At 40.3% G+C, this 15,653-nt stretch overlaps 1 protein-coding gene across 1 annotated transcript in view; it reads right to left on the reverse strand.

The window, feature by feature from the left end:
* The window catches only part of LOC137284594 (glutamate receptor ionotropic, NMDA 2B-like), a 108,199-nt gene that overhangs the window by 48,288 nt on the left and 44,258 nt on the right, over window positions 1-15,653 (reverse strand). The window contains exon 3 of the mRNA XM_067816475.1: window positions 6,016-6,671. Within this exon, the coding sequence (XP_067672576.1) occupies window positions 6,016-6,462 (447 nt within the window). The 5' untranslated portion in view covers window positions 6,463-6,671. The remainder of the gene's footprint in view (window positions 1-6,015; window positions 6,672-15,653) is intronic.

Consider the following 15,653-nt stretch of genomic DNA (forward strand, 5'->3'; position numbering starts at 1 on the left):
AATAATCCGGGTTGAACAACAGATTGGTTACTTGGTTGGTTAACAGAATGATTGGTTGTTCATCAGCCAACGCTGTCCTGATTGATATAGCGCTTACAACCAAGTTCCTTTGCCTTCCGGGCCCGATTTCTCGACACAAACTTAAGTCTTAACTCAAATCTCAAACTGAGTTTGACAATTTGAAACAGCTGAATCTTTATCTCAACTGCATTTTTTAGACTAAAAAAGTCCAAACAACTAAAGAAATCTATCCACCAAATTCAGATTGTCAGCTATGTTTGAGGTGGATAGCAATTTCCTTTCATTCTGGAAAATGCATGTTCCTGAGCAAACATTTGAACTTAAATCAAAACTCAGACTTAAGTTTGTTTCGAGAAATCAGGACCCGATCAACCTGTATAGTTACCTTTTACCCTTTTCTCGTTTGGTGTTTAATGTGCAAAACTAAATTTTGAGAGTCAGCTTAACATTAATCCAAGTTAAAACAAATTTGTGTAATCGTATTTATACACATCGGCACACGTGCACGTGCATTAACAACTGCTAAAATATAACGTTTTTTTAACATTTGTGATGAATTTACCTATTAGTGTATAACTAACTGTCGATAAGACAGGGTGTGATATCCAGAGGTAGAATATGTAACAGGTCAAGTGATTCTCCTGCAAAATACGAGGTCATCGTTACAAATGAATATAACAAACATGCATGATTGGAAAACGGAACACGAACGGTTAACATACATTGACCAGGAGGGACGTGTTACCACTGAAATCAAACACCTCACCAGGATTGGCGCCGCATATCTGGAATATTTTTAGTTCGGCGTTAAACAACAAATACGAGTGGTCCAGACGCCTTATTCGATCTTCAAACTTTAGTATGTGATTTTTTTTTCTGGCGGGGGACACCAGAGATAGTCCTCATACATTGACCCATGTGGGGCGAACTCGGGTTTTCGGTGTGACGAGCGAACGCTTTATCCATTAGGCTACCCATCCGCCCCTTCAAACTTGAAACGGCCATGGTACATAATGTATTGATTTGAGAAAATTACACTGCATAACATATATTTCGTGAAAGAACTCGTTCCTAAACACTCGTCACTCGATACAATGGTTATCAAACACGAACATCTGTTGCCAGTTGGTTAGTATCGTACACTAATATAATTTTAGATTTTATTCTTCACCATTCTCCCACTATCATACATAGGTTTTGTTGTTTCAGTGAAATCGATAAAGGGGCAACGCATTTTAAGTGTACATTCATTTCGAACGGTTTGTTCCTTGAAAGCTTCGGGCAGGCTAAATTGAATGATTGTGTTCCCGATTTAGAAAAAGTCGAGTCAAAATGAACAGCTTAATGGAACCTAACTACTGAATGTGACCAATGAGCAGCAGTTAGCAATAACAGTTTTTGAAAATGATGGATGATGTCAGTGAGTACAGCGCCGATTGAGGTTGTAACCAGTCACATGTCGACAGAGGACACAAACAGTTTGGCGAATAGAAACGCCGAATGAGCGAATGCGGCGAGGTAGCCTTGTGGTTCAAGCGTCCGCTTGTCACGCCGAGTACCCAGATTCGATTTCTCTCATGGGTAACGGGTCTGAAGCCCATTTGCTGGTGGGACATTGCTTAAGCGCCGTAAAACTAAACTCACTTACTAACTCATCAGGAGTGATGAGTCTCCAGACACAAACATCCCTTGCACCACTGATGTATTTTGCGAAATAACGCTGTTCTAAGAAGATTTTTTCAGTGAAATGACAGTGTGAGAAAAGCCCAATGTGATGCAGGCCACCGACGAATATCAAAACCACGTTTGCAAAACCACTTCAGTGATGCTGGCACATAACCAATTGCAAGCTGAAGGGACACACCCTTACACAAGTAGAATAGCGCCCCTAGATACACAACAGGCGATCATAGTTATAGTGAAGAAAGAGACCAGGATTGTGGATGTTATAAGATTTCAAAGATGATGCCTGTATATTTCGATCGAGAAAATTACTTACTCAAACGTGAACACAAAATCTCTTCGGCTTGCAGTATGACAGAGATCTCGAGAGGGCTGTGCCCTTATTGTGAAACACACACAGTGTAGCTTCCAAAGGATTCATATAACGAGGACCTAGCTTGTCGGGGATGCTAGTAACAATAATCTTACTTTACTTGGATCCCAATTACACGTATGCAGTTTTTCTAGGATACTAGTAACAACATTCTAATTTTTCGTGGATCCCAGTAACTAGAATCTACCTTTTCGGGGATCCCAGTATCTAGAATCATATTTGTCTGGGATCCTACACACAAGAATCCAAATTTCTCTAGGATCCAAAAAACAAGAATGTGGCTTGCATGGATCCAAATGACAAGAATCTAGCTTTTCTAGGATCCCAGAAACACGAAATTTGCCTCAGGTCCTGGAAACAATAGCAATATTGCCCGAAGTCTCAATCTCAAACAAGAGGCCTGTTTGGAGATCCATGAAAGGTATCCATCTTGTTCATGATCCATTAAGGCGTTCCTAACCCTGTAACGCGTGAAAATGAAACACCTCTGACAAAAAAAAGCAATAACTTACATCACCTACGTACATACATCTAAAGCACACTGCAATTTCGGGCATGGCGTGAACGATAACAAGTAGGTCTACTGATGATATAGTGCTGACTCAGTGATTTTCTTCTTCAATCATGGGGAAGTGAACCCGAACACACCACACATTGCCACACAGGGAGAATATATGCCGGTTAAGTAATCCTGGTTGTGGCTTAGGATATAGCACCGCGCTGGGAGCAAGAAGAAAGGAAAACATGATCATGTAACATTTCGCTGGTGAAGGTGTCAGATAACGAAGCTGATCTTTGTGGTCTGGGAGTATACATTTCAGGCACAATGCTACAAACGACCTATAGGTGTGTGCGTACTAGGGAGACAGCTGTTGCACATATAACAATCTCCTGTGTCATATGCCATACACATCAGCTCTTGCCATCAATTGTGTATGTGATTATGTACTGCTAGTAACCTCAGTGTTGGTTGTGATCAGATATGGATATGAAATTATCCTACTTGAGCGTCAGTAACAGTCAATTTTGGATGTGAGATAGGATTGTAGACTCAGCAACATGAGCATCAGCTACACCGAGCTAAGAGCTCCTATCACAATGTCATACAGTCTGTTATGAGTATGATGCAGTGTCAGTTACAATCACTTATCACTGTGACACAGCGTCACTTACCGTCAGTTATGACAATGACGTGTCATCAGTTCCAGTCAGTAATGACTATGACGTGTCATCAGTTCCAGTCAGTTAAGACTATGGCGTGTCATCAGTGCCAGTCTGTTAAGACTATGGCGTGTCATCGGTTCCTGTCAGTAATGACTATGACGTGTCATCAGTTCCAGTCAGTAATGACTATGGCGTGGCATTAGTTCCAGTCAGCAATGGCTATGTCGTATCATCAGTTCTAGTCAGTTAAGACTATGGCGTGTCATCGGTTCCAGTCACTAATGACTATGACGTGTCATCAGTTCCAGTCAGTATTGACTATGGCGTGACATTAGTTCCAGTCAGCAATGACTATTGGCGTGTCAACAGTCCCAGTCAGTAATGAAATTGATGCGTCATCAGTTCCAGTCAGTAATGACTTTGGCGTGTCATCAGTCCCAGTCAGTAATGACTATGGCGTGTCATCAGTTCCAGTCACTAATGACTATGACGTGTCATAAGTTCCAGTTAGTAATGACTATAGCGTGTCATCAGTTCCAGTCAGTTATGACTATGGCGTGTCATCAGTTCCAGTCAATTATGACTATGACTTGGCATCAGCTACAATCCGTCATGACTATGATGCAGTGTCATGTCCATTGACTATGACGTCATTTCCAGTCAGTTGTGACAATGACGTGGTGTCACCTACAGTGAGTTATGACTATGACCCAGCGTCCGCTGCAGACAGTTATGAGTATAATGCAGTGACTGTTCAAGTTAGTTATGACGATGATGCGGCGTCACTTACAGTTAGTAATGACTATGATGCGGTGTCAGTCATTTGTGACTATGACGTAGTGTCAGCTACAGTCAGTTATGACTGACGCAACGTCAGTGACGGTGAGTTGTGGACACGACGTCGTTTGAGGAACCTAGATTTCAGCTACTGTCAGATATGGACATGGAACAAACTTAGCAACCATATTACGTTAGTCAGTTAGCATGGTTTTACCCCCCATTTAGCAAAACTCCAGCCCTATCACGGAGGAGGACTCCAAAACTGACCGTCCCACTTCCTACCCTTGTGGGCAATCGAGCACAAGACTTCAGCATGAAAAGCAGAGGCTTACAACCAGAGTATCATCGCAGGCCATTTATAGACATTACACTCAAGAAACTTAAGGGTCAGTTTCAGTTAGCTATTGAGCTGTCAACGGTCAAGAAACAGGGACGTTATGAATATCACGTTGTTCTTGCAATAGAAAACAATTACAACCAGTCATGGACGCCTGACACCAAGTCCTCCAACCCCAAGTATCACAACCAAAGCCAGTTACAGACATGGCGTCGCCTATGCTTATACCAACTGTCTTGTTCAGATTGCTATGATCATGGCGAACAAAACCCAACTAGACATATTTACTTGAACAGCTTTCTGGACAGAAGGAAACCAAAGAGAGTTCAGTACATATTGAACAATATAACCCACTGGGACCCGTAGGGATCTGATTCCGAAAAGCTCCCAAAAGGATTGCCCGTTGGCGACTTAATGGATCGTGTGGTCAAACGCACTGACTTGGTTCATTTTATGTTGTCGTAGCTAAATATCACAGGACTTTCGTCATGACACCAATTACTCGATTGTCTGGCCTCCAGACTCAATTATGTACAGTCTATCGTTATATCTTTCGTAGATGTATATCGCTGGGCGGGACGTTTAGCAGAGGCAAAGCAAACATTTCTGATCTTAAAATCGTTAGGGACCTTTAAGATTCTTGTAACCTATTATTCTCTAGAGAAATAACCTTCAAATGTAAAGTAACGCGCTTCTATTTATTGATATTTTATCTCCGTTACCATTGATAACAACAACATTCTCGAGAATGCGTTATGATGACCATTTGTTTGAACCAATAAGGTTTCTGCTTTTGGATTAGAATGTGCTTCGTGCATTCCATTTACAACACTCAACCTGTGATAACAGTGTTCCCAGCCTTCAACAATAATATAAAACAATATGTTACTTATACTATGTAATGTTAATATGATCTCCACAAAAAGAACAGATATTGACCATTTAATATTTGGAAAGGAACTGTGGATCTGTCTTAAGATGTGAATTCAGTCATCGCCATGAGATGTAGAAAATATTACTAGGAATAGCCAGTCTGTGGCACATCAATTCAGAGGACACCGCTTATCCTGAGTAAGGTGTATGTGTAGGTAAACTTGTGAGCACGTTACTTTTCATCAACATTTTCAGATCTTGTGACAAAATGTCTCACCATATCAAAAGGTTGGCCCTGTGATTGTATACTGTATAGCTCCGTTGGTTCTGTGACAATGATCTTCGATAACTTTGTCCGAAACGTGAAGTCTGGTGTTAATAAGTTTTTTCTCGAACTAAGAATCTGAGGTACCAAAGCGTCATTCCTTTAGTTATCACAAGGCCAACGTTAGTAAAAGAAAATCAAATGACGACAGATAAGCGAAACGTCTACATTTGTGGGTGTGAAACGTAAGACTGTGTGTCAAAATGATTTCATAAGGGCATAAAGAATTGGTGACACCAAGGTGTCATTGCATATCATCAAGTTCATCATTAATAAAAGAAAATCAAATGACGACAGATAAAATAAATCGGCTAGCTGTGCGTTTCCAAGTCATAAAAATGTCAAAATGTGTTTTACACTTAGATGTCGTGGTAACAATGTGTAATATTTCATACATAAGATCATCGTTTAGCTCAGTTAATGAGAATCCAGTGATAAGGGATGAAAGCATCTACTTACGTGCAGAGATCCTGGGTATTCTGGATCCCACGATATCACAGGTATACCAAAATATGAAGCAATTTCTAGCACATATTGACTAGCAGATGTCCGTCTCCTGAATGACAACGGGTTGTTGACATGAATTATTGCTGTAGTATTGTATGGAAACACATAATCACAGAATGAATTCAGAATCTCCTTAGGATCATCCTTCTTGAGGAACGTCACATTAGTATGTAGATTAATGGCCCTAAAAACTCCTCTATATCTGCTGTCACGGCGATAGGACATCAACTTGGAGACCAGAACCCTTTGAAAGCTCTGTGACCAGTGGAAGTGACTAGGTAACAATGCATGAAGTTGCACATGGGGACGCTCTCCGGAGACAATACTACACATTAACACACACAATAACAAAAATGTAAACTCTGTTATCCATGAAAAGAATTTCTTTGGAAGCCGCATAGTGCCGATGGCGTTGTGATACCGCTTAGGTATCACTCAGAAGGTTCCAGAAGATCTAGTGGAATCTTGGTACGCGATACATATCCTGGCAAATGGAAGTCGCTTCTCGGTGAAACACACCTTCTGGAACACACTCTTTCAAGAGGCCTATTCTTCTACGCCATTCGAATACACTTCCTGGCTAAATATCAGTCTGTCAGACACCATTCCTGAAAAAACACAAAACAAAAGTGGAATGAGGCAAATACTTGTCATGACGATAAAGGTTAAGAGCGCCACTGTCGAATGTCTTCTTGTCGGACTGAGTGAAATGAATGCAGGATTGTAACGTGTTTCGTGTTTGCAAGATTCCGCTTATGGTGTTCTCGTCACATAGCTGTAGACACTTCTACTCCTGATCAATATATTGTTCCATGTTGTATCCCCAAAACACAACGATTATCTAACATGCTAGGCTGAAAAGCTCTGCTCAAAGAGGTACCATGATTGCATTAGCACTGTTCACGGCACTGGATAGAGAATTAGTTACCCAATCTCCGTGGGTGAAAAACAATTTTTTGTATAAGCACAACGCAAATGACACCAAACAGATAATTACTTGAAACTATGGACGTGTGCTTCGTTCGAAATATAGAACAAACAAAGTCCGCTGAGAAATTATACCTCAGAAGCTTAATGAAATTAGTGCTGCAAATAGCTTTCTATGTTAAACTGGACTTGTGGTCCCTTAAAGTACTCATGTTAGAAGGTTATTTGTAAGTAATGAAAAACTATGATAATCAAAGTAAAAGTGCTTAAAATATCGGCATGGATAACGTAAATAATGTGTTTGCTAGTTGAAGTGCAACAGTAGTTTTCACTGGTTCGGAGTTTATGGTACGTAGGTTCTTTCCATGGGCCTTTCTTCATTACAAGTCTATTCGTCGCAATTAGCGTCATTATGTCCCGTTCATTGCGTTAATTGAAAACTGTTGTCATATTAACATCGTAGACATGAGCGGACTTAGATCTAGACATCTTGGGCATAAGCACTCCAGTGAGGGCCATCAGTGCACTCTCATGACCACCTGTCAACATATTTCACTAACATGATATATCCGAACTATATCTGTATTTATAACATTTGCTTCTACTGAACTTTAACTGAGTAAACTATGTCAACAAATGACAAGTATTATAAAGTATGTTGATATCTTTGTTTCTCCATTGCAAGCAATTAAGTTAGCACTCGTTTCATTCCCAATTGTTATTACGAGTGAAAGGTGTTCTGTCAAATGTAGTAGTATATCATCCTGTTTGGACCTTAATACAATTTCACAGGGAACAAAATAAGGGATTACAGGAGATTATCACACTCCTGTGTTTTCCTCTACTGAGACGATAGGAGTTGGGTGAGTGAGACGACCCCGCCGACAGTTGCGGTTTGAGCGAATGAATCAAATATGTTGACCAGTTGAGACATTCTTGTATCCCTTTAACAAACATGAGTGTACCGGTCGGGTCGGTCTGACATAGATTACAAAGTTGGGTTTGGGCAATTTGTTATTTTCCTTTAAAGATTTTTTCGGTCGAAATATGACAATTTATATTGAAGATTCGCACACATGATTAATCGCCTGCTTTAGGGTTTTCTATTGCCTTGAGGATGCTCATAATTCCATACTCGTATGAAAGGGACGGTGGCGGTGGCTTTCGCTCGTCACGCCGAACACCTGGTTTGATTCCACACATGGATACAATGTGGGATGCCCATTTCCGCTGTCCTCCCACCCTTATATTGCTGGAACATTGCTAAATGCGCCGTAAAACTAAACTCATTCTCTCACTGAAAGGAGCGAGTCAGCATGGTGACACTGATGATTGCAAAGTCTCAAACGTACGTATAATGAGCACCTACTTTTAGGTGGTACCTGTTTCATATAACCTAAGGACATATATTGATGCTCATACTATCAACCACTTGTTTACTGACAATATCGCGTGGAATAAACGAAATGCTTCCGACAAGAAAATCGTTCAGAAAGTTGTATTTACGGTCATATTTTGGACACCGAATTTTCTTAAAGATGTTAAATGGATAGCGCGGTAAAGATGCCTCTCTGACATGAGTATCGACGAAACGTCTGCGGGTCTCCCATAGAGTGCATTTCCTGATTTGGTAAGTGAACGATAATTCTTATTCCATCATTATAGTTGAGCCGACCGACTGTAAGTGTTAAGTTTAACAACATGGTCTAAATTCTTTTAAGGTTTCTATATATATGCATGTTGTTGTTGTTGTTGTTGTTGTTGCTATATTTTATTGTAGTGGTGTGCGTGTTCGCCTGTGTGTATTTTTGTCCCCACCTATCCCACTCCAAAGTCCACAATATCAATGATATATTTCCGCTATCATACCTGTCTTTCAAATCGCACCGACAGTACGCAGTGCACAGTGGTAGAAAGTTACCTACCTTTCTTGTACAATGATGTCCGAATGCCACTACAGGTTCTACTACACTAAATCAGAAACACATGCTCCCCAAGCGAGGACCGTATGGACAGAGGCCTGTGACAGCTGTGATTGGGTGAAATAGTGCAAGATGTTTATGTGTTTTAAAAGCACATCCATCCAGTAATTAAAACTGACCACAGTTTTAAGTATTCACTGCTGACATTTTTTACCATCATGACTTATGCTTATATGTGCACCAATATTTTCAAGCAGGTGGCATTTGGTGCGGAATGGAGGTTTGATGTGTTCCGCTTCCTGTGCTGGGAAACTTCGACGGACAAATTGGACAGAATGTGTGTTTCATTGTAGTTTAAAGGCCAGACTGTACCTCTGTGTACGTGGATTGACTGTGATAGCATGGATATTTTTTTAGTCTATGGGAAAACATTTGGTGTTGTCTAACCAAGACAATCGCGATTATCATAACCATTCCATTGTATTGGCTCGACAACCAAGACGAACGTTAAACACAAAATTTACAGGGAATTCTCTTTGTTGAATAAATTGATGAACAGATGTAACATCACGGCAGCCATTGCATATTCATCGTGGCCATTACGGTCAAGATAAAGGAGCCTATAAACCAAAACGGTATATCGGCTGTCTGGTTATCATAAAGAATCACCACGGCTCGTCATCATTGTCAAGTGATAAGAACATTCTGAACGTGTACTTCCTATTCACGGTGATTCTGAATTACTGTTCAGCACGTGGTGCCTGTGCTATCGGTTTGTGTTACAATGCCTTAATACGATATGAAATGACACAGACCTATTGGTAGATTGCAATTATGTGCATACAGATCGTTGCTCTCGATGCCAGCTGCTCTGCTGCGTGAAACAGCAAAGCTCTTGCAAGGACTTGAATATGGAATACGGTGAGGGAGACTCTCCATTGTTGAGCTTTTGACGTACTTTAGCTCGTAGCTGAAGGTCTCGATCGCGAGGTGTCCCTTAGAGTATTACGTACCACCAATGCAACACAGCAGTTGTGGGTGTTCTTTCATGGTGTTATGGTCCTCTAAAATTTGTGAACGCACAATTATGAGTGACTGCTTATCTGTGTCTGCGAACGATGGCGTGTGCGTGGGTATAGGGTTCTGACAAAAAGACCAAAATTAACGGAGATTTGATGGAGGTTGTCTTACCTGCATACCTTAGCTCTGAGCGCCGGTGTGTGTGTGTGTGTGTGTGTGTGTGTGTGTGTGTGTGTGTGTGTGTGTGTGTGTGAGTGTATGTGTGTGTGTGTGAGTGTGAGTGTGAGTGAGTGTGTGTGTGTGTGTGTGTGTGTGTGTGTGTGTGTGTGTGTGTGTGTGTGTGTCTTCAACACTTGACACTACACTAATAATGTGCAGATTCTTTCCACCTTTTGTATGTAGATATAATGTCGGCACTGTATTTCTTTTCAAAATGCAAAACCTGTATCTCGATGGGAGATCTGGATGAAATTAATACTCTTATGCCCCGTAATAGACAGTAGATGCACGCCCTCTCATAGACGTCCGTTAACGTGTAAAAATAACATGAAATTCATACCGTGTATGTACAGTGGATACTCAAAACAGCATGAATTGTAGGCAAACATATATCAATATGTTATTTTTATGTTCGTTTTGTCTTCCTCAGTGAAATATATAATTTGTTATCAGGCGTGTTTACTTTGGCACAGGTCCTGTTCCATATGAGATCCTGCCTATAGTTCACATGTCTTTAATATGGCATGGCAATGGGATCATGTCGAGCCCCTTTTGAACTTACTGAACCCTCTCGAGACACTGATTATGGTCTTGTCACAATGGTTGTGCCGAAATGTTCTGGTTGCATTTAACTGTTCCTACACGTCGCAGTTTCAGCGTATAAATCCTTATGATTATTTAGACAAGCCCTCGTAAATGTCAGTAGTCGACATGGTGGTGAGGTAGGGTTATGTTCACAACACTATCATCTTCAAAACATCCTCCTCTCGTCTCACAGGAGCATGAGTAATCTGCTCATTTTGCCTTCAGCAAACTATTTCTGTCAGTAGGGACAAATTCGCCATCCACAGGCACAAGGCCAAAGATCATGATTTAGTACAGCATTTGAAATAACCAGGAAATATGTCAGTCAACTGTTATTGCATATGATCAGGTGACCCGTGACCAAAGTAACAGTTCCGCACAAAAATGTTTAGCATACTACTTACCATAAATGTAGTTCAGCATACAAACTGTTCATTTATAGGTCAGTATACAAATATAACTGTCCAGCATAGTTACAGTCACATAATTAAATACTTCTGCATGATAATGACTATTCATTGTTCAGCATACCATTGACCAGAAATCGGACCGGCATGGGAATTTCTGGAAATCGTTTAGCATATAAATGAACACAAACAGTTTCAGCGTAACACTAAGCATACACAGTTCAGCATAACACAGGTCAGAAATGACCATCGACGTTCGGAAATCGGACCTTCCATGGGAATTTCTGGAAATCGTTTAGCATTATATGAGCACAAACAGTTTCAGCGTAACACTAAGCATACACAGTTCAGCATAACATAGGTCAGAAATGACCATCGACGTTCGTTACAACAATAACCCAAAATAGTTCAGCAACTCAATGTCCATGAACAGTTCAGCAAAGGTTTGTTTTGAGTGCTGTTTAACGCCGACTATTCCAGCTATATTGCGACTGTTCAGAAACGGAATGTCCATAATTGAATAGAAGAATGCCAAATTGAATTATGATACTTGTTAATAAAAAAACAACTGCCATACTTTCTCTTAAAATATCATAAAATGACAATAAAGAACCATGACGAATAGAAGACCATAAAAATATAAAGTAATGAAACTAACAGACAATTAAATCATTCCGCGTGTGGTAGACCATTAGATAACATCAATGGAAGCACGGCTATAAGATCGGTAAAGTGGTCATTAATACTTTGTAGCATGAAAAGAATGACCGTTTGTTATGGTAGCAAACGAGAGTTCCCATGCATATCTGTAGCGCGGACACTTCTGTTCCAGCCGACACAAGGATCGAGAAGTTTACAGGACTCTCTATCAACGTAACCGGTGTGGTAAGGAATGGCTTAAAGACGTCTTGAACACGTATGCATTACACCACGCAACTCGCGCTTGATATCGTTCTTGCCGAACTGGTGTTCTTGATATCACGGGTCTCTTCATCACCTCCAAGAGCGTGTCTCGGCTATGTTGTAACCGTTATTTCAAATGAACGAATTCTATCCTCGTGTATTCAAATCGAATTGACACGGTTGGACAATGGCTGAAATATCGCATTTTAGACTGGGGAGGTCTAGCATGCAGATAGAAATGGATGACTTCATCTGATAAACTGATGGAAGGTAACAGCGTTAGATGCATATTGAACTAAATTACGTCAAACAGAAGCGATTCGCACTTGAACCGATGTCCTGGGACCAAGAGGAAAACATCAGTAATAATGTATTAAGATGGATAAGCAGATTTCAACAAAACGTTAGCGACACTGGTAAAATATTTTCCGCACCGGTTGTATACTATTACGGTAACTGTGTGACACTCGGTCCAGTGTGAGATTTGTGTTTAGGTTTATTTGATTATATCGCTTGGGATGAAAATTAAAAATATAATCAAATTATCCCGTATCGTAATGGACGTACAGAGAAGTTGCCTGAAACACAAAGAAACAGTGCACAATGGCGTCTCTCGGCTTCTCTATTCTCATATTATGGCATCTAAAACTTCCTTCGATTCACCACTGTCATTACATATTCCACGTAACGGGAATGACATTGTTTAACCCATGGTTTCTCTTGAATGTCCTCCATTCTCTCTTATAACCTTTTCTGTGAAATCATATAATTAAGCATGGGCAAACCATGAATATGAAAATTATGAACACACGTGCACAACGCATAATTCAATTGGTTTGAATTTTCATTAAATAATCTTCCATTTAAAATTCTGGAACTCCTGTCACATTTTGGTATTTTCGAGAATTACAGAATTAATGTTCACAGGCAACAGACCCAATATCAACTACAGATTGTTACAAATACAATTTTGCATATGTTTTAAACAACTTTATTTTCATTTTCACAGCACTGACTCTGACGTAGATACAGCAGATCGCCAAGAACTCTTGCAATGCTCCCGATAGAACTGAAAATACAGTTTATAGTATATCCAAAAGGCATCACATATCATCCCACAATTAAATTTGTGAGAGTATTCCCCGGTAAAGGAGAAAATGTGGATACCTTAAGATTCGCGAAGGTTGTAGTATACTGTTGCGCACATGATATATTTTTCTGTATGACAAATGTTTATAGTCTTTCGAATGACAAAGAATGGCAATGCTGTATATAGCTATAAATATCCTGGAAACGGTAATGTTTCAAAAGCTCCATGACCTTCAATATGACCTTCATTTATATTGTCCATATAGGGGCCGCGAAATGAAAAAAAAAACGAATGAGTGAGATTCTTCCTGAATTTACTGTTAGTTGAAGCTGTTGTACTGTTTAGGCAAACGAGACCGAAAGTTTATTGTTCCTGGTAATATTTGTCATATCTGTAGACACCTTCGACTACGCTGGCAGAACATAGAAAGGAAACATAAAGACATACTGCAGATACTGTTACTCTCTTCTGGAACAATGCGTGCAAAAGCTACAGCTTTGTATCAAGTAGAGGGGCCAGAATCTTTTTTTCAGAACTCGCAGTTATTGTTTCTGGGTTTATCAGCACCATGCCCGCATTCTTGGTTTCCATTGTCAACACACCACATGTGGTTTTACAAGAAGATCCTGCTGGCACACGGTTATTAAAGCTGAAATCTTTTAGATTCAGGCTCAAACTGAATGGCGTGCTTGAGCGTTTGTGAGCGAGTGAGTGAGGTTAGTTTTACGTATCTCTCTGCAATATTCCACATTTCTGGCGGCGGTATGTAAATAATCAAGTCTGGGCCAGACAATCCAGTGATCAACAGCAAGAGCATTGATGTGGGAATCTGGAAACTGATGACATGGTTCATCAAAATCAACGAGCCTGACCACCCGATCCCGTTAGTCACCTTTTATGACAAGCATGGGTTACTGGAGATCAATATTCTAACGCGGACCTTCAGTGGCGACATGCTTAGGAAATAAAGGTTGGTGACATGTCGATATCAGCTGAAACGTAAACGATTAATCAGGGTTTTTTTCCAGTAGTACACTAACGCTTAGTCTCAGATTATATATAATACTGATGATAATAATAAACACATTTAAACTGAAAAGGAGCCCCAGGGACCTGGGGAAATCTAGATTTGATTTGATTAGGGCTTTACCATTGCAGCGAGGGCCAATCAGCAGGACAATGATGTGGTTCAAGGACTGTGTGAGAGACTAAACCCGTAGACACAAGTTCGTTTACAAACTACATTTAATTAATGTAATTAAGCAACGATACATCAATAGCATTTGAGTGAGTGTGTCGGGTCGCTTTGTTGCATTGAGCCATATTCCAGTTACATCACTGCGTGTCTGGTTAGTGAGAGGGACGGGGTGGGAATGTACAACGAACCTCGGTGCTTTACATAACTGGACCGCCCGTGCCCTCTGACTGCAGTGTCATTAAATTAACCAGGTCCCATTTAAAGATCACCGACAGATCATTATCTAAACTACCCCAGTCAAATTACGCACAATTAATATAAAGGAACAACGTGCACAGAGATGAGTTCAACATGACATTTCCAATTCAGATACTATGAAACAGCAGGCCATGATTTGCCATTAGATCATGTCGACCGGTTGCCCTAGACGCTCTGAAACAACTACATCCACCCACCTGTTCCCCATACAGAAGGATGTCAGTGCATTTAGTGATTAAACTATACCACACCATACAAAAAGTAGGGATAATGGATTTTCAAGACTGATAAATGCAAATGATTAGGCCAAGGAGGAAACGGATGATGAAGAGAAGTTAAGGGAAAATGTGACAACTTATTCCAATCCTTTGGAAATGTTTCATCTGTTTCATAATACTTTTTCGAACATGCACTGTCATTCGATAGTGGTGTTCTCGCAAAATGGAACACATGCCCTACTTGTTTGAATGGTATACATTAACACAGCCTGGGGCCAGTCCGTTCCAAGAAACGACATATTACAAATGACATTTAAAGCCTATGTTGCTGGTATGTACCGACAGAATCAATATTTTTTCTTATTTCAGTGTCAATGCCTCTGATATTTGTCATGATTTATCGACTTTATCTAACGTGAAGTCCTTACAAATTACTTCATCAATTATTTTTACTTAAACCCATAGGGAAAGTGTGTGAAAATTATAATAATGATTAAGCGTACGTGGTTCAATACTGTTCGAAAATGGCATATGTAATCATGCTCGAAAAAGGTCTCAGTGTCATCATATCCGATTCACACATCACCTTGTCAGCTGAAGCAGTAACACAACGCAGGACCATCAGCCAATGCCTTTGGGGACACGGTTCCAAGATGGTTTACTATTATAAAATGAAAACACTCTCAAACCGTAATTACTCTGATCCGATTACCGAAATCCCTTTGATAGCCATTAAGCAACTGGTTTGACAGTAATTCAAGTGTATGCAAATGGAGAATACGCATATGCCCACTCGATGGTTAGAAGATTTCATTTTCTGACAGTCCATGAACAGCGTCTAAA

The sequence above is a fragment of the Haliotis asinina genome, chromosome 5 (genome assembly GCF_037392515.1).
Source record: "Haliotis asinina isolate JCU_RB_2024 chromosome 5, JCU_Hal_asi_v2, whole genome shotgun sequence".
Lineage (NCBI taxonomy): Eukaryota > Metazoa > Mollusca > Gastropoda > Lepetellida > Haliotidae > Haliotis > Haliotis asinina.